Raw genomic sequence first — 27,851 nt, 5'->3', positions numbered from 1 at the left:
TCTAAAATGAAAATAATTGGCATGTAATTATTCTCTCCAAAGTACTCAGAAATCCTCAGTTTTACCTGGCACTTACAGTCCTGTTGCGAAAGTTGTGCAAATGATCCTCAGTAGCTGTGCAGAACCTTGCTAATATCATTTAGGCTTCTTGGAAGTATAAGAGTCTGTCGCCACAGGCAGCCTGCAGGTTGGAGACATAATCACCTTCACTTCCTGGTTTTCATGCATTAACATAATGCTATTGCCTCCATTTTGCAGACACTGTAGAAATAGGTTGGAATGTAATGTAAAAAGAGAATACTGGTTTCACAGAGCTGTTTCATAATATATCGTGAGACTGGTTTTGATCATATTAGAGATTTAATTTTATTGCAGTCATTAATCTTTTAATTTAACAAACATTATATTTTTAATGTAATGAGTTTTTGACAGTCATGGAGTTTTGAGGAGATGCATACAGCCTGAAGGACTATGCTAAACACTCAGTCCCTAAAAAGGCTGATGCATGTACCCAGCACAACACAGTGCCATGAAGAAATACTATTTCAGACTGTGTACCTGGATTGCTGCAGAAGTGTCCTTTTCTCTTTCTTCTGGAATTGGTTCCCTAACTTTTGCATTTTTTCCAGAGCAGTAACTATCCCAGTGGAACTTCTGTGCAGAGCTCTGCTTAAGGGGAGTAGATTCAGAAGAGACCTACACAAACCTGCAGGTCCGTAACGGACCCATGCACACACACATCCACAGGACAGGCTGGGTGCATTAATCATGCTTTTGGGAAATATCAGACTTAAAAATTATGTTCAGCCTGGTCACTGAGTACTTGTGCAGTCAGTCAAATGCTCCCGAATTATAGCTGACTAGACTAGCTAGGGTGCATGAGTAAAGTTCCTGCAAAGTGAGTCGACTTGCTGGGGAAGCAGCTATCATCTTGGGCTGGATGCCGCAGAGCTGGCACAGAAAAGCGTCAGCAGCATGAGTGTTCGTTAAGCCTGAGTCCCAATAGGGCATAGCAATGTGTCTGTCAGGACCAGAGCTAACTGGGTATCTCTGCCTCCAGCAGCAGAGTGTCATGCAGCATGCCACAGCTGCCTGCCAGGTGCACAGTCATGTGTGCAGAACTGAGGAGCACACCACGGTAGGAAACTGCAAGGTCCTTCACAAAAAAATCCAAAAAGTGATTATCTAAAGATAAACATAGCAGAAGACAGTACATGAGAGAAAAAGTAGCAATAAATTTGGTCTCCATGAGAGCTGAGGTGATCTGCAAGAATGTCATGCTGGATAGAAATCTACATGGTAAAAAGCAGAGATGAGTATCATTTATGACCCAAAGGACACTTTTTGACATCCTACATGTGAAGGCTGATACACATGAAGGGTCATACACATTCTGCCAACTCATCTCTGAGTTTCTTTATCTTTTTTCCTTTAGATAAAGAAAACCAAGATCTTTCTATACATGACAAAGGCTCCACCTTCCCCTGCCTTCATGGAGGCTGTGTCAGCCACCTACAAATCTGTGAATTCATCAGTGATTGCCCTGCCAAAGAGCAGGAAGGAGTGAGGTGTGGTGAGTATGTGGCACGGCACTTTGTGGGAACCTTCATCCCATGAGAAGAAATAATTTTGAATGAAAAATAAGTTAAATTGATTCCATCTCTAGATTAATTCAGTGTTTTGCCTCCTGAATTAATTTAGTCTATTTACATTAATTGGATACCAAGATTCTCTTTGAAAATTCACCCTTTATAGGATAAAATGGATTTGGGATGTTTGGTTTGGTTTTTTTAAGCATTTCAGTAAGGAGCTCAATGACCTGCCTTTCATAGTTGCTGCTACTTCAGAGAAAGGCAAAACCCTATTTACATGTCTGCAGCTGAGTGAGAAATTCCTTCTGGACCCGAGGTCTGAACCTCCCTTCAGTGGAAAGTGCTGGTTATCTTTCTAGTGCCAGCCACAAACACGGTCATAAATCTGTCCCTCCAAGATCCCATTTAAGAGTTCTTCTTGCACATCAGGACAGAGAAATCCCCTGACTCAGTATAGGTGGTGCTAAGAAGCATCATTTAGCTTTGTTGCAAGTACAGTGGCAGAGATCTAAAACAATCTGTTGATTGGCCTTCTTTTAAGTGGACACAGAAACTTTGTGATGCCTGCAATTTCATATGCAGCAAGGCCTTTACAAACATATGGCAGTGATTTACCATTCTTTAGATTGTGGGAGCTGCAGTTTTGTACAGTATCTAGAGCAGGACAGAACTGCAAAGTCTCCAGTATCTCCAGAAGCAAAGTGTTGGCTTTCTAATGGTGAGTCTGGAAATAAACAAATGAGACATATTACTATTTTGACATTGAAAAACTGTGTAGCATAGGTTGGATAGCTTAGACAACCACAATGAGTTTTGACTTTTGCTGCTGTTTGTGTTCTTCCATAATCAAGTTTCTCCTATTTTCCTGCTTTTTGTTATTCTCCATTGTAGACAGTCTTCCAGAGGGCTCACATTGCTCTTTTGAAGAGGGTCCGTGTGGCTGGACACTGAATGAAACTGCAGCATCTCCTTGGTCTATTCGGGCCTTTACTGAAATGACTCAAGATGACTCATTTGTAGGGTCTACCTTGCAAACCACTGGTGGTAGGTTCCTCATAGTTGTCTCTTACTCTATGTGTGTGTGTGTATGTATATATACAATACCCCTGACTTTAGGTTTTTCAAACTGCTTTAAAATTTTTGGCATCATTGGCAAATGAACTTTAGCATTAGTATTATCTACAGCAACTTTAAATGTAGCTAAAGGTAACTTTTGAACATGGTTCAAAACTTTATATGAAACAAGTTCTGCAACAAAGTTAACACAACTGTTGGAGACTAGGATTCTCCTTCACCTTAAAAAAATTATAGAATGAATTCTCTTTTCTCTGTGTATACTTCTTCCCTCCTTCTTCCTCTTATGAGCTATGCAACTGCAGAGTACTTCAGCAGCAACATACCTGCTGCATCACAAAGTAAAAATTGCTCAACAGAACTAGGCAGCTTGTAGAAACAAATCTTTTGCAGACCATTGCCAGACTCTGCCAGTAGGTTAGGAAGAGCATCACGTGTAAGCATATCCCAAGACCAAGTGATCATACACATTCTGTGCCATGGAATACCACAATAAAAAAAGAGTCACATAATTTCCAGAACTGTCAGCTTGATAAATAAGAAGAAGGGATGCCAGACCATCACATGTTCAGGTTGAAATTCAGAAGTGTTAGCACAGATGAGTCTTGCCTCACAGTTCCCTGTCAAAATGAAGGGGGTTCATGAGTGTCTTGTTTGTCTCTTGAGAGCTTGTATAAACTGTCCCTGGGAACAAAGACTACAAATAAGCTCTTCCAGCCCAGTGTTTGTCTCAGCAATAGTCATTGATGCTAATGGTGTAAGAATTAGGGCTGACCAGGAGTTCACTGTAGATTGGTGTGAGCCCTTGTATGGGAAGATACTTGAATGGTGTCTGAGATTTATGCACTCATGTTCCAGGAAAGGGTTTGGGATGTTGACTTTTGTTCTGCTAAAATCTACCAGAGTGCTTATTACATCCTCACTAATAGATTTGCTCTCAAGTCACGCTTGTCATCTTACTTACATTGTACTTCAGCATGATGATGTTAAATTATTTCAAGAGAGTATAAAAAAAAGCAAAACATCATCTTGTCTTTTCTGACTCACTTTTCCCTTCACAGGACACTTCCTCTACCTGCGAGCAGACAGCAATCAGACAAGCGGTATGGCCAAGGCTTACAGTACCAGTTTGCCAGCCAGTATTGCCACTGAAGGCTACCAGGTATATCACTCTGTCTTAGCATCTTTTTGGAGTTAATCATCAGGCTGTAGGCACTGCTTGCACAATTAGCCCATTCTCCTGTGCCTCTGCACACTCTACAAAACACTGGAAGGCAGGAGAGTTGGCTATACTGCCTAGTTAGCTACTTGTTGAAAACTGGAAAGGAGATGTGAGGTGCATCCCCAGTAAGTGAAAGCAGGAGCTCCAAATCAAACTCCTCAGTATGGAAAACTCCCCAGCCTAACTGTAGCTATTATTCCTCTGAAGGGTACCCAGCACCTGAACTGTATGGGGTGGCCTTGGTTTATAGGAAAGGGAGCTGGCTGTCTGAGCTGTTGAGCTATTCAGTATACCTGCTGCTGAGACTTCTCTTCATAAATTCTGCAATACTTTCATAGGAGTTAACAAACTTGGCAGTTTCACTGAGAACAGGAGTGTGAAGTTAGTAGGCATTAGATTTTGCAGGAACAGATGAAGATAATAAACTTCTGTTCACATTCTTTAGGAATTTCAAAAGGTGAGGGCAACCTGGCATGGATAAAATCACATAACCTGCCTTCAGCCCAAATCTCTACTGAGAATAAGGGGAGCTCTGAGGTGCTGGAATTAAAAATATTAAATAATATTGTACTCATAACACTTAGGAAAATTAAGCTGCAAGTTTGAGCTGGAGTCCAGCCCTGCTAGGGGAACACAGAAAACTTTGATGCCTCCTAATTAAAGCTGGCAAAAGAAATATAGTGCAGGCACCAAAAACTTAACTTCAGCATTTATATTTATTTATAAATGCAGGTCAGGTTTGCTGGGTAGTTCCAACAAAATAAAATGTGCTTGGAGCTAGGTTCACAAAACCAGGAGGAGAAGCGGTAACTGTTGGTTATGGTGTACAGGTCATAGGAGATCTGGACCCATTCTCTCCTCCACTGGCAAGGATTCAAGCCATATTTCAGAAGCAAGGAAGTTCCTGTGGTTGTTCTTTGCAGTGCATACATGTGTGTGCTCCCTTTCCTGCTGGTGCTGGTACTCTCTGTAATATAAAGAGCAGCTGAGCACTCTAAGCAGCGGTGGAAATAGCAGTTCTCTCTTGCTCTGTGGCAAAGTGGAAGCAGTCACTACAAAGAAAGAAGAATGAGTCCTGCTTCAAAATATTCATTGGCCTGGTGATCAGGTTGCTCACGTGTCATATGGGTGCTATGGTCCATATGGTGCCTATAACTTGGAGCAAGTATATGGATTGAGGTCTCCTGACTCTAGAGACAGCCTAATTCCTCATTTCAAGGGCATTTGGGGCAGGACAGCTCTCTCCTCGGAGTGCTTTTTTGCCCTATGTAGTGCCTGGGTATAGCTTCAGCTATATCAGTGTGACACATTAACCTGGGTGGTTACAATGGGAATCCTTAAAAGATTTAAACTGTGGTTCAAACCCTTTTGCAGGAATCTTTAAGCTGGTGAGAACGCTGAAGAGGATTGCAGTTAGGATTGTTTTTCTGCAATAACCTAACTGTAGTAGAAGCATTTAATGATAAAGCATTTCTTGAGTTTAAGCCTGTGTTCCTCTGCTTTACTACTTTTTGTTCCTGAAGGAGATAACAAGAAAACCAGTGCTTTCTCACCCAGATGGTCTCTGAGGTCATGGATATTGTTGCCAGTGGTTGGAGAACTGCTAGGCACAGTGATGCATCATACACAAGCAATGAGGAGGCCCTAGTGGTGTGCGTGCTTAAACAGTCTGATCCAAGATCAAAGGTTTGGTGTCTCAAATCCCCAGGGAGGGGAGAAGTGAGTACCTTTCCCTTTCTACTACAGGATACCATTCTTTTTCTCTTCTTCCTCTATTACAGATCCAATTCTCAGTGCATGTTTTTGGCAGCTACAATGGTACCATCTCCTTCTCAGTCAGGGAAGAGATACAGGAAGCTCCAATCACCTTGCCAATGTGGGAAAGGGCAGGGAGCTGGAGTGACCACTGGTTTCTCATCGCCTTACCAATGCCAGTGCTTCAGAACCGGTAAGAGCACCACTGGCAGCATCCAGGGTTATCCCTAGAGATTTAGTAAATTGTTACTGTCTTTGTTGTGAAGCATCACTTTCATTCTTGCCTTCTTCCAGGGCCATTTCTACTGAAAAAATTATAGGAGTACTGCAGTTCTGCCTGCTGAGGAATTATTGTCATACGTACATATTTTCGTACACATACACAGCTTAGCTCAGCACAAGCCCACACTGTGTGTCTTCACTCCCATGCAGCCTCAAACAGTGCTTAGGTATTAGGAATAGCAAGCGTCTGTACTAGAACTATTTTACCAATCTGAGAAAGCTAGTATACTCACAGTGGCAAAGTGCTCCCAGTACGGAAACAGGTGTATTAGCATAGCTGCACTTTGTACTCCCACAGTAAAAACAGCCATGTGAGTCAAATGAGTGGTAAAACCACAGTTTAGCCAATACAACTGTCTAGTCTAGGATCTATATCAGTGCAGCCTAGGCAGCTGGAGATCATTCATTGCCACATCACTGATGCAACAACCTCAGGAAAAGACCATTGCCCAAATCTGCCTTACACTAAAGTTTTCACAGTTTTAGATGTGAAAATACAGCATGACATTGGTTTTCAAATAAAGTCAAATATTGAAGATTCAAAGAATTTCAACCCAATCTAATTTTGATCGAGTATTTCTCCTCCCTCACCCAGTGTCACTTGATCTCAAGCCAGGTAGCTGGTGTTGGCAGCAAGGTGTTTTGCATGACACAAATGGTTTTTAAATTGCTCCAGTCTGGTTTTTTGCATCTTCCTTAGGAAGGCCTATTTCATGTGACACTTAATCCAAAAATCCCTCAAAGTCTATACAGTGAATATTACAAATGGAAAAATATCTACCTGATATTGGCAATAAATAATGTCTCAAAACTTCACGGATTAGAAGGTGTGAGGGGATTCCTTTTAACTTCAAATATGCTCTGCATCTTTGTGTAAAAGGCTAAGGGATTTGGGTCTGGAAGTGATAACAACTCAGACCCAAGCAGCAGAAAAACTCAAAGAGAATATTGTTCCACCCTCTTTCTAGTTTAATTTCATTATTACCTTTGGTCTCAGCATTATCATGTGTTCACCATACGTACCTTTGCCATGAATTATTCCTTTAGGATAGGATAGGTCTGCATGCTGGCAGTGTATTCAATATTTGTGTCTGACACACTCTGGAGCCCTGTGGATTAGCATCTGTTTAGTTCTGCATATGTAAAGTATGACCAGTGTATTTGTCCAGAATAGCTCTTTTCCCCAGGCACTTTCATGTGGACCTAACCACAGCAGAGTCAGAGACTCATAGAATGGTTTGGATTGGAAGGGATCTTAAAGATCATCTAGTTCCAACCCCCCTGCCATGGGCAGGGACACCTTCCACTAGACCAGGTTGCTCAAAGCTCCATCCAACCTGGCCTTGAACACTGCCAGGGATGGGGCATCCTAGTCCTAGGGGCTCTTCAAGGTATTTAAGACCTTCTGCCTCCTCTGATACACTGTCCGTTATGCTTGTCCCCTGAAGCCTCTGATTTCGGCATCAGCCCTCAGTTCTGAAGCAAAATGGGTCTTCTATGGCAGGAGGAAATGGACAGCAAGGGGCTTTAGGGAGCACTAGTCAGCACTGCATGAAAAAAAGTTGGTATTCAAATACTGTAATGTTTGAAAGAGTTGAGCACTTAGACTAAATGAAAGAAGTATGTATGTTGTGCATGCATGTATTATGACAGTCTGTTTCAAGTAGTTCCATCTTGTTTCATTTCATGTAACCTTTCTGTATGCCTTTAAAACTGATGCAGCACAACAGTGACAGTCACTGTGGGTGAGGCTGGAACTGTTCAATCTAGCAAGCAGACCTGTGCTACCTGAGCTAGCCAAGTGACTAACAGAAGTAACAAGTTGTCATTTGCTGCAGTAATGTATAGCAGAAACAGAAGCAGCACACACTTTACTGGAAGATATTGCAGCTATTTGCCCCAAGTGAGGAAACCCTGGTCGTTGTGCTCCCAGGATATAGGCTCCATCCCAGGCCTCTTGCCTTGTTCCTTCCATGCTCTGCTCTTTCTGTCCTGTCTGACCTGCTTCTGTGAGCACTTAGTGCCTTTCTTCCTTGTTTTCATATACTTGGTCTCTCTTCCTTCTCCTTCAAGCTCCCATTTGTGAACCCATTTTATCTGTCTCATGCTTTCAGTTGTAATTTCCCTCTCTGAACTCCTCCCTGCTTCTTGTTTCCATCTCTCTTCCAGCAGGTGCTATGTCTTTGTGTGTTGTTTTTTTTAAGTCTGACTCCCTTTCCTGCACTTCCATTCTCTTCTCTTCCTAGTTATCTCTTGTCCGCTTTTATTTCGATGATCCTAGACCTACAGTAAAGGTTTATTCCCAGTCTTCCTGTTTGACTGGCTATTTGTTTCTGTCTGTAGATCTCGGGCCCAAACCCCCTGCACACCAAGTCAAGCTCCCCTGCTGTAAAGTTCCCAGGGAGCTCCCCAGACTCTCCAAGACGCCACCTTGTTCACTCTGGATTCAGTTTAGGCAGCTTTTTTCTCCTATTTGGCCAGGATGAGCTAAAGAAAGAAGGGCTGGGGAAGAAAAAGCGTATTCATTAATTTGGAAGGGCAGTTCTCACTTCACGTAGCTGAGGCAGGACCTGACACGGTTCATAACAATACTGCCATGGAAAGTACCATTTAACCCCAGACTTGAAGATATCCAGGGAAGAGGAGACTGCAGGATTACAAAAATTCTACCAGCCATCGAAGTGTCAAGGATTTTAAATTTTCAAGGACATTTTACTAAAATTTGAATAGATTCTCATTCAAATGGGAAAAAAACCCTCATCCCTGCCATGTGACTCTCTGCCTCACAAATTTCAGATCCCACTTCCAATACCTGGTAGCACAGGTTGTCATTATCACATTCTGAATGACAGGTTGTCAGCACTTTCGAGCATGGTCAAAATGATGAACCCCTACATTGCCTCATCCTCAACACTGGTAAGACATTTTGACTGCTAGGCAAGTCATACCAAATCACCCAAAATAGAAAAGTTCAGCCTAAATTGGCTTAAGGTTGGTGAAGTTGCAAACAATTGTAAACAGAGACATATGGTGAACGTTGCTGTACAATCTTAGTACAGTTTGGTATAAAGCTCCATGAATTACTTTTCTGTATATCTGTGGGTGCTGGCAGCTTTCCTTGTTAATGCAAACTCTAGCAATTCTGCGTTTAGGGAATTTTTTAGTGCAGAGTTTGGGCTGGCATGTCATTTTCCTGTATCCTGAATCTTCAGGAAACTCCTGTCCTTCTCTTGCTATATGAAAGGTCTATATTTTTCCCTGGTTCATTGAAGCGATGAGAGCCAGTAGCAAAGTAGGTGGGAGGGGACAGATCACACAAGGAGAAGGGGTAGACATGAATTGCAAACAAATAGTTGCTGTAGCAAGATATGAACTGCTTCATGGGGCCAGAAGTAGAGAAGCCTTAGCGGATAGGAGGAGGCAGCCATGGAGGGGATATATAAGTAGTTTTTAGCAACAGCTTTGTCCAGTGAATTTATTTCTTAGGAGAGAAGGAAGACAAACTACACAGTTTGCTGATCAGCCTCCCAGTTGGGTATCTAGCTACTTGGAAAACTGCTTCTGGTGATCAGCTGGCAAATTCACTCACTTGGTTCACACACACAGGGGAAAAAGGTTGCTATCAGAAGAAAATCAGACAGGCAGAAGACCAGACATCAGAGAGCTGGAGAGTGTAATATGCTGAAGTCAGCAAAATGAGCTCAATGAGCAGGAACACTGGAAACCCCTCTGGCTAACACAGCACAGAGTTCAAAAGGCAAATTCCTCCCCTTTTTCTGAAGTTATGAGGAAAGGGAGGCATACAGAGCCCAGAGCTTGAGATGTCTATTCTCATGCACCGGGAGAGGGGGGTCATTCCCCAGGCTCCCACTTGTACTCCGCTGGAGAAGAAATCTACCTTGTAGCACAGTGCCGTGGGCCTTCTCCTGCTCTGACTCCATGGATGAGATGCAGCAGATTGACCTGACCAAGGGTACATTGCCACATGGGTACTTTAAGTAAAGGGTAGGCTGTGGTGCTGTATCTGTGGCTGTGGGCCCTTGAAGTGCCCTAGTCCTGGGCTCAGGGTGCTGTGACTTTCCTTTCCATCAAAAGGCTGGGGGAATTACCGTCTTGTGTCAGTGGGCTTATGTACAAGGTCTCGAAATGCAAAAGTATTGCTCAACCTGCTAATAAAGAGGCCAGTTTCTGTAGGAAGCGGATCTAATGGCAAATTCCCCTGCTAACCCTATAGCTAAGAGAGTGGTCATTCAAGAGACCCTTGATTTGCATTTGCTGCACCAACACTTACTCCCAGAGTGCTCGGATCCTGTAGGTGTGAATGCTTTCATTTAAGCGCAAGGGGCCATTCTTGGGCTGGGGTAAACGCAGCTTATCCCTAAAGATTTTGATGCAGCTATGCAACATTATATTAAATGTGGATATGGACCAACATTTGGCTGGTGGGTGGAATACGCACATGTACTTTATTGCCACTAATTTGGGACAAGTGTGTTTGTAGGCTGAATGATTAATGTGTTAGGCAGGTTGGTGCTTGATCTCTCATAAATCATCATTGAGCTTCACCAGTGATAGCAATTGAGGTCCTCTCTATATGCTTTTAATAAGCTCTAAATGGACTGGACATCAGACATCTGTTTATTTCTGCAATTTAATGAAAAACTATTCAGTCCTATCCATTAGAAGGAGATCCTTCAGTCCATCTTCTTTCCTCCTTGTGAATTCAGAATGTGATAATGCACGTGGGACATGACAGACCTCCTAGATAAGTAGCTAAACACCTGGTCATGGTGGGAAAAGATGAGACACCCAGAAAGCGAACACTTCAGGGAGTTATGGCTGAAATTTAAAATGTCCTGACCTTCAGCTGAAATAAACTCATGTTACATTGGCTGAGGATCAAGCCCAAGATTCATGTCCATTTGGATATTGTTGTTCTGTTCACTTTTTATTCTGGCTGTCTCTTTGGGGATGGAAAGGAGGAGATTCTTTTTTCCCTTCCCTTTTGCACATGTCTAATTCCCCGACTATTTATAGCAATTGAATAAGGATGGTTGTCTGTGTATAACTATTAGTGAGGGACTGTAGCTTGTGTTTCTACATGTGTGTGCAGATAGCAGGGGAAGTAGGGCTCTAATTCTTGTTCCCTGTGAAATGTGGCATTATATGAATGTTGGTTGGTCCTTACTAACAGTTGATGTCTGGATAAGATTTCTATCAAGCCCTTTTGGCTGCTCAGCAGGGCTTGTCTAGAGGAAACATTCTAAATATTGATGATCATGATTCGATGATAAGGGAATATTGTATTTTTAGGTATTGGGGTTTTTTTTCTCCCCTGCCCCTTTGTCTTCTCTAAAACTTCTATTTTATTGCAAAGGTTTCAACTGCAACTCCTGGCAACCTGGGGCTGGAATTCCCAAGCTGACATTGCTATCGACAACATTACATTTGGCCTTGACTGCTTCACTGAAGGTGAGCTACAAATATAGCAGAATCCGTTAAAGAATTTGGGTAGTGTAAACAGCATCCCACAGATCCAGGACACACACAGTCTGTTCTCCCCACAGAGTGTGCATGGATCGTTTGTGTTAGCTTTTACAGCACAGTGCCATTTTACCTCGGACTTACTGAAGATTGCAAGTAGAGGCAATTTTGCAGTGTGTCAGAGTCTCACAGTGCTCTTTTTTTTTCTAATGTGGGATATCCTGTATCACAGAGTTGAGACCTGTCTGTGTGTCTTGGCAAGAAAAACTAGACTTATTCCTTAGCCCCTAAGTGGAAGGATTACATCACACTGTTCTTCAGCAGTCCCTGCTGACCTGTGCACCCTGGCAATTGATAGCCGAAGGGAATTTGTTGAAATCGAAGGGGAAAGTCACCATATTTTAGAGGAGGAAAGGAAGAAAATGAAGGAATAAAGTGACTCTCTGTCAGTAAAGTTTAGATTATTGTGACAAGTTTGTTTTACTCTGCAAGGAGGTACCTCAACTGTCACTGCCAGATATATAACAGACATGCTTTCCTTTGCTTCATTACTGCAAACGTGACTGGTGACAATGTATTCCACTGAAAAATGGAGCCAGTGATACCCTCTGAAGCATGTTAGCAAGAGTTGGATTTTCTTAACAGACAAGTGGAAAGAGGTTGGATACTTGAACCACTGGCAAATATTAGAAATTGCCTTTTTGTCCCTGGAGAAAAGACCTGTATGCTCTGTTGTAAAGGAACTGGAGAATATGCAGCACTTGATTTGTGACTTCTGTTGCAGGCAAAATGTGCATCAGTGGTCCTGTGCCACTCTTCATGTGTCACCACACCTAGTGTGTCAGCATTTAGGGTAATAACATGTCCCTGCAGAGACTAGCTGTAGCCTAACATAACATGTGGGAAGGCTTATGTCAGAACAGACGTGTGTTAAAAGTTCATCAACAAAAGACCTTGTTCCCTCCCACCTTTGTCTAATTCAGTCTCTTGTTCTCTGTCCCTTTGTTCTTTGGGCATTGAAACCACCCTTCTATAAAATGCTGAGCATGCACGTTTTCATTTGAAGTTAAGAGGAAGAGATGTTCCTTGATGGTAATGTCATTTGTTCATTTCAGCTCCTTACCACCCCTGGCTCCCAACACTTTGGGACCTCCATGCTAACACTTTGTTTTGAAATCTTTTGAGGAAACTGAAGGAAGTGATTCCAGATGCTCTTGTGCCAGCTGATGTGCACCCAACTGCTGGAGTTTACTGCCCTTCTGAGAGCAAATACAGCCTCCAGTTTACCCACAGACATTTTGCTGGCTCTGGTGTAGGGGTGTATCCTTTGGCAAATAGGTGGGGCATAAATGCCACTGCAGCAATGTTTTTGGAGCTTGTCCATTAGACCGCCCAAGTTACTCCTCATTTTCAATTAGTATAAATCACACTGATGTCCAGGAGCAGCTGGCACTTATCCCATCTGAATGCGTGACCCAGAGATGTGTGACTCGGGCAGAAGACAGACATCACAAAGGAAACATATTTCTCGGAAGCTCTGCAGTTGCTGCTGTTCCTTGAATCCTCTTTACAAATTGACGTTTTCTCGCCTCTGAAAGCAACCCCCTTGCATTTGTCTTCTCATGACTTTAATTCAGTTAGGTTGCAGAGAAGCCCAGCAGCTCTGTTGTGTTTTCAGTAATGAAATTATTTCTCCCTGGCAAGGAGAGGTTTCAGATGTCAGAGATGGAGCCAATTAAGATCCAAGCAGTGAATTCTTTGCGTGAGGGCAGCAGGAAGGATGTATGGCAGGAAGGAAGAATTTGCTGCTTGCTAGGATGTAAATATTATTTTCTCCATCTATTTCAATCCTGTAGTTCAATTGCTCTACCAAACCCAGTGCAGACTCTGAAAGCACTGCTTGTCTGTATGCAAGCTGGGAAAGAAGGTGAGGTTTTCCATGGACCTCAAAATCAAGAGGAAAGATTCAGGAGGAAAACAAGTGGGTAGTGAAGGCAGCTCAAGGGACATCAATAAGGACAAAAAACAGACAGACCATTCTTTGGATGGCAGCTCCTGGGCAGGGACAGATGTTTTCCTGTGAAAAAGGTGAGATGAAACCACCTTCTGGTTCATACAATCACCTTGTGTACGACGGTGTCACAGACAGGGTAACATGGGTCTAGTTTGTTGTGAGAACTTTTAGGGGACAAGCATAAAGATATTTTATCGTTTTAGTTAACTAGTGCTTTCATAGGAAGAGGTCTGGATTTTGAGTGTCTAAATATGAAAACGTGGGCTGTCATGGCAAATAAAGTGCTGATTGTTGCCCTCCTCAGTGCTTATGTGCTCACTGCTTTTACTATTACCTTTTGGTGCTCTGAGCATTATGTTGTTCCAATTAAGATCAGAGGTCTGCGGTCTATTAAAGTGTACTCTATCTAGGGATTACATTTTGTTCTGTGCATCATTTACAATTTCCCAGAAGACTGGTTTATAAATGGCAAGACTGTCCAAAGAGAGCTTTTGTATGGCATATTTCTAGTTCTTGACTTTGAAGTCCCTGACCCAACAAGGTCTGGTTCTGTTGATCACCAGTCTCATTGCTTGAGGTGAATGGCGAGGGATGGGTCAAGCCTCATTACTGCCTCATTTCCCTGATTTAAGGTGTTGACTGGAAATGCAATAGATCAGCCAAAGGGATGGGGTAGGGGGAAGCTGGTGCAGCTTCCTCATTCTTTGTCCCACTCCAGGACAAGCTGGAGAGGCTTCCAGGAATAGTCAAACCTGCATCAGTAAGGTGGGATCTCTGACGAAGCCATGCACTCTTTGAGGATCCTGTGGGGCACCCTACTCTGATTAATCCTGGCCACAGGACCACTATATCTTTTTTCATTACAGTCCCAGAGATGGAGAAGTAGGAGTGAGTTACTTCAGCTCTTTGCCTGCAGGAGATGCCCTGTCTTTCTTCTTTACACTTCCCTCTCTCCCTTTTCAGTGTGGAAATCAACAGCATTAGCTAAATCCTGGAGAAAGGAGTCCTGTGCTCTTCATATTTTTCTGATATAGGTACAACTTAATATGAATTAAGTCTTGTTCCCTTCCGTTCACTTACAGTCAACATGTTGGCTGTCAGAGGAGGAAGTGGAAGCTGAAATAGACTGGAGTACCAGCCCCTGGATCCCAGGGCTTCACCATGTTTGTAGAAAATGCCACCTTACAAATTCATGTCTGACAGTGCATAAAACATCAGCCTTCTAAGAGTTAACAGCTCATGTGGACAGGGTGATGCTGAGCCTGTCTTGCAGCTTTGCTGCTGAGCATGGAAGAGACAGAAACTTCTAGCACGTGAGGGCTTGGGACTGTTTGGACAAGGAGGAAAGATTGTTTGTTTGGAAACGAGGCATTGCCTTAGGATACTCAGTTGGGATGCTGCAAAAAAATCCATGCAGACACACAGACAGACTCTCTATTTCAGAGAGTGATTTACATTCCTTCGTTCTGGCAAACATAACCAGACTTCTTGTACGTCTCTGTATCTGAAACTGTTGTGACCTTTGGGATTTGTAATTCAGTGCAGGCCTTGGGAGACCAAGCATCTTTTCTGGCCATGCGTTGTCTTTGTCATTTGGTTTTCCTTCTTGTCTTTGATCCAGTTCATTTGTTTTGGGTTAATTTCATTTTTCGCTGGCTTGACAACTTCATCCATTGAAGTTCTCTATATCGGTATGAACAGAGTGTGTCAGTACAAAGCTCCCTTTTACTTCCATCCATCAATGTGCTTTCAGTCAGACCTGGGGGGAATATTCTCAGGAGTAAAAGCTCAGCGAGGTCTCCATGCTTCAATTAGTTATTTGGCCTTTCTGACACAGCTAACAAGGGTGTTAATTATTGCTATTTAGAGTAGTGGCTTTGCAGCAGAGATAATTGTCCAGCTGGAACTGAGTGAGTCTCTTTTGAATAGAGCATCAAACAGCTGTTAGATTCTCACAACTGGAACAAATTGAAATATTTGTAATGTTTTTCAACTGATGAAAAATGCTCAGTATTAAATTAACTGAGGGCTCATAAAATGGAAGGAAGTCTCTCCCTTTTCTTACAGACATTTTCCAATCAAAGATCTGCATAAAAATGGGTAATTTAACTATTGAAACAGGATGCCCACAGATTATAAGGAAAGGGTTCAGTTATTACTTTTTCCTGTTGTAAGGCAGCTTTGGTTATGTGGTTCTCAATGCATTCAGATGCTTTGGATCAGCAATTGCTTTGAAGTCCCTCCTCTCTGAGAAAGGGCTGATTTTTAAGGGCCTCTTTCACTGGTCAGAAATGTAGTGGTTTTGCTCTGTGTTTTTCAAAAAGGTTTGTCCAAAGATTTACGGCTTGTGTCAAGGGTATGCTGCTGTTTCTTAGCTGTGTATGTTAGTGAGACATTTAATTTTATTTAGTATTTTATTCTCTAAGCAAGCTCTGAGGTGCTCAAAGTTGGTTGCTGAGAGGGGAGCAATCTGTTAGGCTGGTTCACTTACCGTGACACTATTCAGAACCAAAGATAACAATTTTTGCTATGGCTCTCCTTTACACCTCCACTTGTTTGCCTGTCCAGAATTGTCACCCACCCCTTTAACCAGCAGGGCATCAATACCTGGTATCTGTTCTCCCACACTATGCTTTTCCTAAAGTCTCTTGTAATCACAGCCAGTGCAGTTTGCTGGCCAAGGAGCTTATCTTGCAGGTGAGCCTGCATGGGATAACATGGAGAGTTTGTGTTCATGTGAAAACCCACTGACTTCAGCACAGATACAAGTAGCTAACGCAAGACATGGGCCCAAAAGAATAATAAAAAATTACGATTGTTTAAAACACCTCTTGTGACCAAGTTATTATTTACTTATTTTAACCAAATGGTTGTACTTGGTTCATTCATGTGATCTTTAGATTTTTCCATCTCTCTTTTCTACCATCCTCCCATTTCTCTCATCCATTCTACAAACTATTACAGGAAGACAACGAAATCATTTTGGTGGGAAGCGCCAGTACCCACGGGAGATTAGTATCCTCGATGAGCATCTTCTGATCCCCCTGGAAGAGCCCTCCCTCCCAGGTACCTGATTCAGTACTGAAAACCTGCCTCTTGGCTTTAAAAGGTGGCTCCCTTCCCATATCCTTTGTGTGATCTGCCTGCCCTATAGCAACAGGGCAACTAAATATAATCCATCCCAAAGATGTGGAGACCATGTTAGGTAGTCTCTGTTTGGCTATAGGGCAGCAGTTTGCTGGAGCCCAACTCACCAGTCCTTAAATAGCAGGACCTCTTTAAAGAAAAGCAGAAGCTTTAAGTAAAAGCAGAAGCTGCGTGACTCAGATTTGGAGTGCACAAAAGCCAGCTCAGGAATGAAAGGTGTAGACCAGTACAGAAAGATGGGGATGGAAAGAGATTTACTGGGACTTGGTGAGCAGCAAAGCTGAACCTAATGGGTGGAGAATAGGGGTGTAAAGATGAAGATCCAGGCAGGGGAAGTAAGTGAGGATCTGGAAATCCACTGAGGAGAAAAACTGGATGAAAAACTAGGAGAACAGGGGACACTGGGGACCAGTTTACTGGTAGCAGTAGAGACTGCCACTCTGGAGGACAGATAACAACTGTGTGGGTGAGAAGAGCTGTCTAAAGGAGGGCCTGAGGAGGGGAGGTTGTGCTTGAGGCTGCTTTGCTGCCAACAAATACCTGTGTGTGACTGCACCACCTCCTGAAGACTGTGTCCACCTGAAATGTGACAATCTGTACCGCTGTCAGTTCCTGTTAGCTCAAGTAGCCATTAGCTACCTTACAGAGATTTCTGTAATGTAGCTAACACACTTACCCCAGTGATCCATCTGCATGTTTGCAGGATGACATCTGTTGGGGGTAGTTTTGCTTGCCTTATCCTTTAAATAAGATTAGAATTTGTCTTTTAAAGGTTTGTGATTTTTACTGCTATTTTAATCATTCAGCTCTTAAACAGTTCTACTTCTGACTCTGGCCCTTGTGCATGCACTGCATCGTACGGTTTTTAGATACATTATTGAATAGTTTTATTTTTAGGCCCCATCTCATTCACTGGACACTGGATGGATATGTTTGGGTCTTGGACAAGGGTTGTGAAATGGAGGAGATGGTTATCTGCTGCGTTATTGTAGAAACAAAAGAATAATTCTTCATGAGAACCAGGAAAAATTTTGCTTGGAGGAAAAGGGCCCCTACTGAACGTAGCAAGAGGCTGCCCTCCTGCCTGTTGCTGCTGCCACAGGATTCTTCTGCGAGCCTGAGACAAGTCACTTAAAAGTTTCACCATGTTTCATAGATGGTCACTAGTTGTAATGGCAGATGTTTTCAACCTTTATTTCTGTGTATATGCTTCAGTTCTCATCTGGAAAATTGAATAATATCTCATTGCTTCATACTGGCACTGAGAAGAGAAATTTGATAAAGTCTGTGAGATACTTGGATAAACACCTTCTCAAAGTCCTGTTCCCCTCTCCCCCCCCGCCCCCAATTGATGGGGTTTATCTGCAGCCCATGATTTATTAAATATTGTGCAGAAAATAAGGTGAGAGGGGAAAAAAGCAAACAGTGACTATATACAGAGCAGTAGTTGTGCTATGACTAGAATAAAGTTGGGATAATGTAAGTACTCTGTGATCATATAATTAAGGGTGGTATCTTAGTGGATTGTATTACAAGGGAGCTGCATTAAAGTTGAACAGATGAAAGCCAGTACCTGCTAAAGTTTTTTTTAAGTCCTCAACATTGTAAATGCAAGTTTAAGCAATTTTTGTTATGACTATAATAATAAGCATGTGATCAAATAGATGTATTGAGTTTTAAAGCCCTGTAGATAGCATATACTGCTGCAACATGGTCTTTCTCTTGATCACCTGTTTTTTATCTAAAAATCATTAATGTTCTTTGTGAATAATAATAATAATAATAATTAATGTGAATTTTGTTATCAAAGGATCATTAAGGAAAGATATCAGCAGGAACAGTTGTTTGTTTCAATGACACTTGCTCTTTGCTTATACAGTTCTGTGAGTTATTGCGCATGTCTGAGAAATAAAGGGAAGCTCACATCTGCCCTGACTCTTGCTGTTTTGGTCACAGGGGACACATCTGTTGTTCTCTGGTGGTTCACAACATGTGGTGCCAGTGGTCCACACGGGCCAACTCAGGCTCAGTGCGACAGTGCCTATAAGAACAGCAATGTGTCGGTGACTGTGGAGAAAGAGGGCAGGCTCCGGGGAGTGCAAGTCTGGAGAGTGCCAGCCACAAACCGATACAGGTGAGTATCAGTGTGTGCTGGAGAGGCAGCCACGTTTATCTACTTTTTGTTTGTGGAGCTTCAGCAAGCATAAGTGTGGGACCATCTGTACTGAGTGGGTGGAGGGGGCAGTGAAGTAAGAAAGAAATAGGAGCGCTAGCTGTAGGGATCTGTGTCTGAGCTGCTGCAAAGCATGGAAGGGTAGAGTGGTGACTTAGATCAGAACAGGATTGAGTGTGGGCATGCGGTCAAGTGTAAGTGCTGCCACCATTTCAGTCCCGAAGCCTTGGTCTTCTAGATTTGGCTATACCAGCTCATGCTGTTTGCTCCTAAAGTCTCTGTCTCCAGTGCTGTGGTGTAGAGTTGGTTTATCCTCTTGAGCAGCCTAGATACCTGGGTCTCAGACAAAGAATAGCCATGAGATGCTGCAGTATGGGAGCCTGCTCTGAAGCAATGCCTGTTTGGAAGTGCAGGCTGGGGGGGAGCTTGAGGATGGAGTTGCTTTGGATGGAGAAGTGTGAGATTTGTCTCTTTAACTACTTACTTTTTCTTCCAGGATTTCTGCCTATGGAGCAGCTGGGGGAAAGGGAGCCAAAAACCACAATAAGAGGTCCCACGGGGTCTTCATCTCAGCCACTTTCCAGCTGGAGAAAGATGAGCTGCTGTACATCTTAGTGGGGCAGCAGGGGGAGGATGCCTGCCCTGGGGTGAGGGCAGCACAAGCACATGTGGGCAGAGACGTTGCAGATACTATTCAGTGGGTGGCTTGGGGTTTGGTGATGAAAGATAGAAGTCCCAGAATCCAGCAATGAAATCTAGTCAGGAGACTGGGAGAACCCATAAACCAGGTTAGAAAGAATCTCAAAACAAATATAAAGAACTCTGAAAAGAAAAACAATCCCAAAATGCACAAACAAATATGAAGCCCACAGGAACTTTGCTTTAAGATCCTGGTGTTTGAAATAAGTTCTTCATCAGCTTTCTTCTGCTTATTTTAAGCAGGGAGCTAGTAGGCGAGAGTTACGTGCTCCCTCTCTTATTTTTCCACAGCCTGGGTTTCTTTCTCTCTGCCAGGATTTCAGATAATTTACTATTATTTATGGAAGTATCCAGCAGCGTAGTGGCTGCACTGTGTTAGATACTCTCTAAGCTTCGAGACTAAGGTCTGAATCCAAAGCCTACCAAAACCAGTGGGAATTTTCCCACTAACTACAGTGGCCCCTGGATTAGACATTTGTAATGACAAAAAACCCACTCATGAGAAGCAGAAATTGATGACGTGAATGCTTATATATGTGTCCTCTAATGCTAGACCCAATGATTTGAAAGTCCTTTTATCACTTAGGCTCAAAAGTTGCCTCTTTTCAGCATGAATTCTTTGGTATTGCCTCTTTCCAGAAATGTGATCTGTCAGCCCTTGCCCAGGAACAAAGCTGTTTTCTCTTTTCCCCAGAGATAGACTGCTGAGTGTTGGAACGCATACACTATTCTTGTAGGCATTCAAAGTTGCCATGTACCTTGCCCAGAGCATATGATGCCTTACCCAGATACTGCAACAGATTCTAAAACCAGCCTTTTTTCACTTTAGATAGGACAAGAATTGTATCTATCTAAATAAAACATACATTTGTATATCTGCAGTTCCCTCTCTAGTGCACTCTCTAGGCTTAGGTCATAATCTTCAAAGTTGTCCATTATTGCCTTGCGTTTCATGACTTGTTCTCCAAATTACAAAGTATAATCCAGCACTAACTACCTCCCTTTGGCAGATGCTATTGGAAGAAGTTTCTATTCATTTTTCCCCACTTCCAAAGCCCAACTTTCTTTGGCTTTGGAAATCCTGATGAATCTATATGTTGGGTACCTGATATTTGTTTTCCTTTCTCTGAAGAAGTTCTGCAGCTCCAAACCTGCATTCTCTCTCCTTAGATTTACACCAGTTGCTTTTCCCTGGTCCTCATCTACCTTGTCATCTCTTGTCCTCTTCTTTGAATGAGAGGACACAGGCAGTAAAACACGCTTCTGGCCTAGATATGTGACATGACCCACACAAGCAGGGATTTCATCCACACTGAAGCAACATAGCAGTTTCTGAAATCGTTCAGACTTCATCATCTGAGTGAAGCTGGGCAGGTTTACAAAATCATTGAAACTCATGAAACTCAAGTGTCACCAAAAAAAAAAAAAATCTAAGATGGCCAAACAGTCTTCACTTTTTCAGCCTTTTCAGTGTTCTCTAGTATTTAGCAGGAATAGGAAGCTGAGACTCCATATTTCTCTTCCAAGATGTGTCAGTAGGTCACTCTATGTGCAGGTGACCTCTGCCTGCTTCATGCATTTATGACCTTGAGAAATACCTAATAAATACAGTAGTAAGGAAGTTCTGAGAATTAATCTGTAATTCAACACATTTTAGTGCTCTTGGGTATAAGACGTTCTAAATATGCAAAATATGAATTATGTGATATCAATAATGAGTTATTGCTGTATTGCTTTGGTTTTTTCTGTGAGCATTTGTATTTTCACTTGCGTGTGTAATGTGAGTTTGCAAATTGAAAATAACAGATTTGTCCCTCAGCTGTTGGTCCTTGTAGAAGAGTTCACTTTCCACAAAGATAATATATATACTGATTTATATATGCCCGATATACATCACAAACAATACAAGATTATTATACTGAGATATACAGACAACCGTCAAGAGTTGGACTTTGCTGATATCTGAGTGCATCTCTTGTCTCCTTTCAGGGCAATCCTGAAACCCAGAAGATCTGCTTAGGGGAGTCATCTCTCATTGAAGAAGATTACAAAAAAAAAAAGGACCTGAAGGACTGGGCTGGCGGAGGTGGAGGTGGAGGAGGAGCAACCTACATCTTTAGAGTAAGTATTTCTTCTTTACATCCTGCCTGAGCAGTGTCCAGCAGAACAACTAGCTTTCACAGTCAATCGTGGCATATGATACTCAGTTCTTAAAAAAAGGTGATGAAAAAGGAGTCTCCCTCTCCCTCTTCTCTCTTTCCCTCCCTCCCTACCTCCCTCCCTTCCTCCCTATCCTTCTGTCCCTCTTTGTCTTTTTGTCTTGTTAATTTAAATGCTTCATCTCTTTTCATATCCTTGATCATACTGTCACTAAGCTAGCTGAACTGGTTCCTCAGTTCTCGATGGCTCAGGTCTGGGAACCACACCAGGATCCCACTTTAATATTGGCAGCAGTCCTAAAAAAAAATAAATCCCAAAACTTTGGTGTTCAGTTAAACAGTTACTTTTGTACACAGGAACACGATGTAAAACATTTTTGTAATGAACTTAGGAGACAATCAGAAGCATTGCCCTGGCCTTCGGCCACTCTTCTTTGGGATGCTTTCAGGTTTTTTGATGAGTTTATGTGAGTTCACATATCCAAGGGATGTGAAGTGTTTCTGATGTTTGATGGGGGGTTTTCCAGCAGAAGGATGGGATTTTCGAACCTTTGCTCATCGCAGCAGGAGGAGGAGGAAAAGCCTACCTGAAGGCTCAGGACAGCTCACTGGATGACGTACCCCTGGAGCAATTTGAGAACAGTACTGCAGTACCTGGAGTCAGTGGGAGGACTGGGGCAGCAGGTGAGACACTAAAACCACACAAGGTCTGAATTAGATGGCTGAATACACACATTGTCCTGTAGGCACGAAGTGAGGGGCTGCTTTTTTGATCTTTTGGAATTCTTCTGTGGCAGTAGTTGTTAGAAATATGCTGGTAGTCTACAATGGATGTCATCTTATATGGTGTGTCACCAGATAAAAGAGAATGCATAGGGCAGGTGATGAGTGCTCCAGTAGAGGCTATTCCATAGGAGGACTCCTCTCTTCTATAAAATGTCTCAGTGAAAATGGTGTTCAGGGGATGGAGTCCACTCCTCCACACTGTAACAATGGCCTTTGAAGAGAAGACTTTTTCCCTGTTACTCCCCTGAAACCCTAACAACAAGAATTATATTATGGGAATTATACCAGAAATGGAAGCTTATTTATAATCTTGTAACAGCTGTGCCTAGAACCCATTCCTAAGAGACAAAAAAATCCAGTGGTTCTCCAACTTCTGCTGGAATAGCCTTATAGAGGGGCCACTAGAGGGAGACAAGGAAATCCAGTTAGTTTTTATTTCCTCGGGGAACTCAGCATCTCACATGGCTGAAAGCCCTAACCAGTTATCCCGAAGGGGAGTGGTGAGCTCCTTATTTCTCTAATGCCACTAGAAATTGGTGCTAAGGTGCTGGTTATGCAGGGCATACCACAGGCTGTGCATTACATTTCCACTTTCTTATTGTCCATGGCAACAAGGAGCTTGTCTGTATATTCTCTTAACCTTAAAGAAAAAGTTAATTTGAATGCAGGCACTTAAGAAATTAATAAGGGCCAGTCTCTGTCTCTGTATAGTATCTCTCCCACTTTCCTCTATTTGTGCTTCCCTCACCTGTTCTTGTTTGGTTTTCTCACTCTCTGACTGAAGGTGGAGGTGGTGGCTGGCAAGATGAGAGTCTGCTTCCTCAGACTGGGAAGTCCCTTCTGGAAGGTGGAGAAGGGGGTCAAGCTTGTCCCCAGGCACTAGCCAAGCTCCAGTGGGCCACCTCCGGTGGCTTTGGGGGGGGAGGAGGAGCTTGTACTTCTGGTGGAGGAGGCGGGGGCTACAGAGGTAAGTCTGCTGGAGGAATAATCATGATGTCTAACTTTGTACCCTTCAGAGCACCTGCAGTTAAGGGCTAGAACTCTTAGTGCAGAGGTACACTGCTGCAGAAGGTGATTCACAGATACTTCAAGCTGAAAAGTATGAAACCTGCCCTACTCTCCACCATCTCTTTAGTCGGGGAAATCAAGGTTATAGAAGTGTTCCTATGTGATTTAGTATTTGGAAGGTATGCTGAATCACCCCTTCATTTGTTCCTAAGTTGCCCAGGGAAAATGTTCCATTTCTTTTTTCTGTTTGAAGCAAATGTATTTTTACCTTGCTGAACTGAGAAACCTACGCTGGAATTAGTCACTTCACTAACCTTGGTACTGGCTGAGTCAAGTGAGCGTTTATCCATCAAGGACATTATATATATTAATATCACTGGAAGGTTGCAGAGTGACCCCAGGTGATAAGAGCCAGGAATGAATGCAACACTTCAGAGGCATTGCATTTTTTGCAGCATGCAGCACTGATCAGCTAGCCATACTCTTCTTTCCCCAGGGGGGCATGCCTCTGATAATGATGATATCACAGCTGGTGGGCAGGATGGCATCTCTTTTGTGAACCCCATTGGAGAGATCTTCTTGCATCCCCTAGCAGGTACAATATACTTCTTATTCCTCTTAGTTCTTTTCTTCCTCCTTTCCCCTTCTTCCTCTCTATTTCCTCTTTCCTGTTCCCTCTCCTCCTGTCTTTGCTTTTTATGCATTTCATTCAGGCATATTTCACTCTGCAGGTCAGATCTTTAGCTGTGGTCATTTCTTTAAATATTTCTATAGTGCTCTGGGACCTTTTTCCTCTCAATCTCTAAAGCAGAAGAGACACCAGTCATCAAGTTCAACTGCACATCCTCAGTCTCAGACACTTCCAGGTCAATTCACTTCAAGACCTCTCTGTTTGCCTGAGGGACCCAATACCTTCTTCCCTCCTGCCCCCCATCAGGTTTCTGATATGTCCACTGTGTTGGACTATCTGCTTTCCTGCAGAGAAGGAGACAAGTTGTAGGTGCCTGCTGGGTTTGAGGTTTTTTTTCCTTACTGAAACAAGATGGGAAGAACTGAACTAAGCCCACCTGTTGTGTCTGATTCCTTGTTCAGCCATGGAGAGTCACGGTGAGGTAGAGGTTCAGATCTATCTTAACTGCAGCCACTGCCACTCGGACAACTGTAAGCGGGACCCTGACACCAACCTGCCAGTCTGCCAATGTGAGATGGGGGCTGTGCTAGCCAATGACAATGTCACCTGCACTGGTAAGATGTGAAGTTTTATCCTTATTGGATAACATTTGTATTCTTTGTATTATCTCTTCTCCTGGGTTTTTTGATGGTCAGTTCCCCAAGTTACAGCTAGTGGCTCTAGTGAACAGAGTGTTATGAGAAATGTCAATCAAACGTATGACTGAAAATTCCTGATGTCCTTTCCTTACCCACTGAGCTGCATCTCTGTCACCATCTCCAACATTCAGGCTTGGATTAGGTAGAAAGTAAAACATCTGTAAAGAGACACAGTGTAAATTTCCTGAATGGGCACAGTGTATCAGATATTTAAGTGTAAATACCTCTCCAGTATAATGTACCACCTACTGCTGAGTTATTTAAGCCACAAATCACTTCCTTCCACAGCAGTTTCCCACTGTGCCTCTTCAGCTGATGCCTGGTATTCACTGTTATTTCCTGACACAGTCTCTTGGAAGTCCAAAGCATCAAGAATGTAGAGAGTTTCCACTTGTGAGCAGTGATGTTACCCATTTATAAAAAAATGAAGAATGGATAAGAAATCTGTGTTGTATCAGTTAGTTTTCTATCTTCACAATGTTTTAAAAATGATTTAGGTATTTTTTTCCACCTCCAGGTCTGTAGAGGGATTTGCTGTAATTTTTCTAAGATGGTCTGGCTGTGATCTCTGTATTGTTTTCTGAAATAGGAGCAACCTTCAGGGCGACACTTTACAGCAGCTCTGGTTGCTTTCTGATTAATGCACCTCTCTTTCTTTTTCCAGTGCCCCAGGGTCCTATCCCAGAGAGACACCTGCCTCTCCCACTCCTCCTAGCTGTGGTGGCTGTGATTGTGGTGCTTGGAATGATCCTCACTTGTGGCAGCCTATCTATCAGTAAGAAACACTTACTCCTTATCAACCTTTGACTTGGCTTTTCCCAGTTAAATTAGACAAAAGGAGACTGCCCAACCACATGCCACTACTTTCAATACTTGGAGCCAGAGTGTTGTGGTCTCCCAAGTGGATCAGAGAGACGGGGAGAAAGAAGTGATAGAAAACATCACCACCCCACTGTTAGGCAAAAGCAGAGTCCTAAAGGGTAAGGACTGCTCTGTCCTGGTACTTGCTACAGAGAAAAGAGCTTGGAAAGCCCTCTTAGCAGGCGTTTCTTTAGCAGCCACTGCTACATAGGCGGAAGTCACAGTCTGTAATTAAGCATATAATTCATTCAGGGAGATGGTATGCTTTTGGGGACTTGATGCCAGCAGGATGTCTTGTGGAGCACCCTTTCCTTACCCAATGTACAAAGAAGCAGAGGAAACCTAAGTTGCTCCCAGGTGATTAGGACTCTGCAGGAATAAGACTGTTTGCATATCCAGTATTAAATCACTACAGAGCATGGAGAAGAGTGTGATACTGGCAAGCTAAAGATGTTTCTTAAGCGCTTACAATTATGGAGTTGGTTTCTTTCTGTTCTGTGTGGCCAGCATTATCTTTTCTCTCCAGGTATTGATCTTGTTTGTGCATTTTTATTTGCCTCCTCACCCGCAGTTTATCACCTTAAGAAGCAGCAGCTGGAAGGAGCCAGAGCACGACTGCAGAGCCCAGAATATAAACTGAGCAAAATCCGCACATCAGCCATCATGACAGATTACAACCCCAACTACTGCTTTGCAGGGAAGGCTGCCACTCTGAGCGAGCTAAAGGAGATCCCACGGAAGAACATCTCTCTGCTTCGGTAAGACTTGCTGCAGGGGTTGCTCTCTGGCACAGGAGAGGAAAGGCAGCCTGAAGCAAAGGCAGAGGTAGGGCTCCCATGCTTGTTTTACTCAGCATCAGGTATCCGGGACTAGAAAACAAGGGCCACCTGTCTGACTAACTGGAAAGCATCTAGTCCAAGCCAGCCAAAATACGATAGATGTGACACTTACTATGTTCTCTAAGATATTTTGATTCCATAAAGTTCTCAAGAAGTAGTACAAGTTCACGAGTCTCCTGTTCCATGTTCCCACACACAGCATAGGGTATTTCACCTCTGTGTTTTTATAAGATGTCCTGGATTACACTTGCCACCTGGCAGTAACTCCCTTCCAAATCTATAGCAGTATTTCTTTTTCAGCATTTCCCGTCACTAGGAAATTTCCTGTTACAAGGAAATGCATGCTAGGTTGCTCTTCGGCTCCACACCATCCAGATGATACTGACCAAAGTTATGTAAACTTTAGAAGGAAAAACTTGACCATTCTTATGTGCGTACACCATCTCCTGAAGACATTAGCTTGCAGCTACCTTTGTATTGGTTTTGTGTGGCAAGGTTTTGGTAGCGGGGGGGGTTACAGGGGTGGCTTCTGTAAGAAGCTGCTGGAAGCTTCCCCTGTGTTCGAGAAAGCCCATACCAGCCGGCTCTAAGATGGACCCGCCGCCGGCCAAGGCCGAGCCAATCAGCGATAGTGGTAACGCCTCTGTGATAACATTTTTAAGAAGGAAAAAAAAGTTGGGACGGCGGTATTTTCAGCAGCTGGAGAGAGGAGTGAGAACATGTAAGAGAAACAACCCTGCGGACACCAAGGTCAGTGAAGAAGGAGGGGGAGGAGATGCTCCAGGCGCCGGAGCAGAGATTCCCCTGCAGCCCGTGGTGAAGACCATGGTGAGGCAGGCTGTCCCCCTGCAGTCCATGGAGGTCCACGGTGGAGCAGATATCCACCTGCAGCCCGTGGAGGACCCCACGCCGGAGCAGGTGGGTTCCCGAAGGAGTCTGTGACCCCGTGGGAACCCCGTGCTGGAGCAGGCTCCTGGCAGGACCTGCGGATCTGTGGAGAGAGGAGCCCACGGAGCAGGTTTTCTGGCAGGACTTGTGACCCCGTGGGGGACCCACGCTGGAGCAGTCTGTGCCTGAAGGACTGCACACCGTGGAAAGGACCCATGCTGGAGCAGTTCGTGAAGAACTGCAGCCCGTGGGAAGGACCCACGTTGGAGAAGTTCGTGGAGGACTGTCTCCTGTGGGTGGGACCCCACGCTGGAGCAGGGGAAGAGTGTGTGATGAGTCCTCCCCCTGAGGAGGATGAAGTGGCAGAAAATAACGTGTGATGAACTGACCGTAAACCCCATCCTCGTCCCCCTGTGCCGCTGGGGGGTTGGTAGAGAATCCGGGAGTGAAGTTGTGCCCGGGAAGAAGGGAGGGGTGGAGGGAAGGTGTTCTGAGATTTGGTTTTATTTCTCATTACCCTACTCTGGTTGATTTGTAAT

At 43.5% G+C, this 27,851-nt stretch overlaps 1 protein-coding gene across 1 annotated transcript in view; it reads left to right on the top strand.

Moving 5' to 3' along the window:
• Positions 1 to 27,851, top strand: part of LTK (leukocyte receptor tyrosine kinase) — a 62,619-nt gene that overhangs the window by 14,650 nt on the left and 20,118 nt on the right. Inside the window, exons 6-20 of the mRNA XM_052783714.1 lie at positions 1,436 to 1,573; positions 2,484 to 2,636; positions 3,728 to 3,828; positions 5,670 to 5,836; positions 11,303 to 11,397; positions 16,388 to 16,489; positions 18,527 to 18,704; positions 19,240 to 19,390; positions 21,432 to 21,563; positions 22,129 to 22,285; positions 23,172 to 23,354; positions 23,892 to 23,990; positions 24,488 to 24,640; positions 25,389 to 25,499; positions 26,157 to 26,343. Of these exons, the coding sequence (XP_052639674.1) occupies positions 1,436 to 1,573; positions 2,484 to 2,636; positions 3,728 to 3,828; positions 5,670 to 5,836; positions 11,303 to 11,397; positions 16,388 to 16,489; positions 18,527 to 18,704; positions 19,240 to 19,390; positions 21,432 to 21,563; positions 22,129 to 22,285; positions 23,172 to 23,354; positions 23,892 to 23,990; positions 24,488 to 24,640; positions 25,389 to 25,499; positions 26,157 to 26,343 (2,107 nt within the window). The remainder of the gene's footprint in view (positions 1 to 1,435; positions 1,574 to 2,483; positions 2,637 to 3,727; positions 3,829 to 5,669; positions 5,837 to 11,302; positions 11,398 to 16,387; positions 16,490 to 18,526; positions 18,705 to 19,239; positions 19,391 to 21,431; positions 21,564 to 22,128; positions 22,286 to 23,171; positions 23,355 to 23,891; positions 23,991 to 24,487; positions 24,641 to 25,388; positions 25,500 to 26,156; positions 26,344 to 27,851) is intronic.

This window comes from Harpia harpyja, chromosome 3 (genome assembly GCF_026419915.1).
Source record: "Harpia harpyja isolate bHarHar1 chromosome 3, bHarHar1 primary haplotype, whole genome shotgun sequence".
Classification (NCBI taxonomy): domain Eukaryota; kingdom Metazoa; phylum Chordata; class Aves; order Accipitriformes; family Accipitridae; genus Harpia; species Harpia harpyja.
This window is presented reverse-complemented; position numbering and strand designations above follow the sequence as displayed.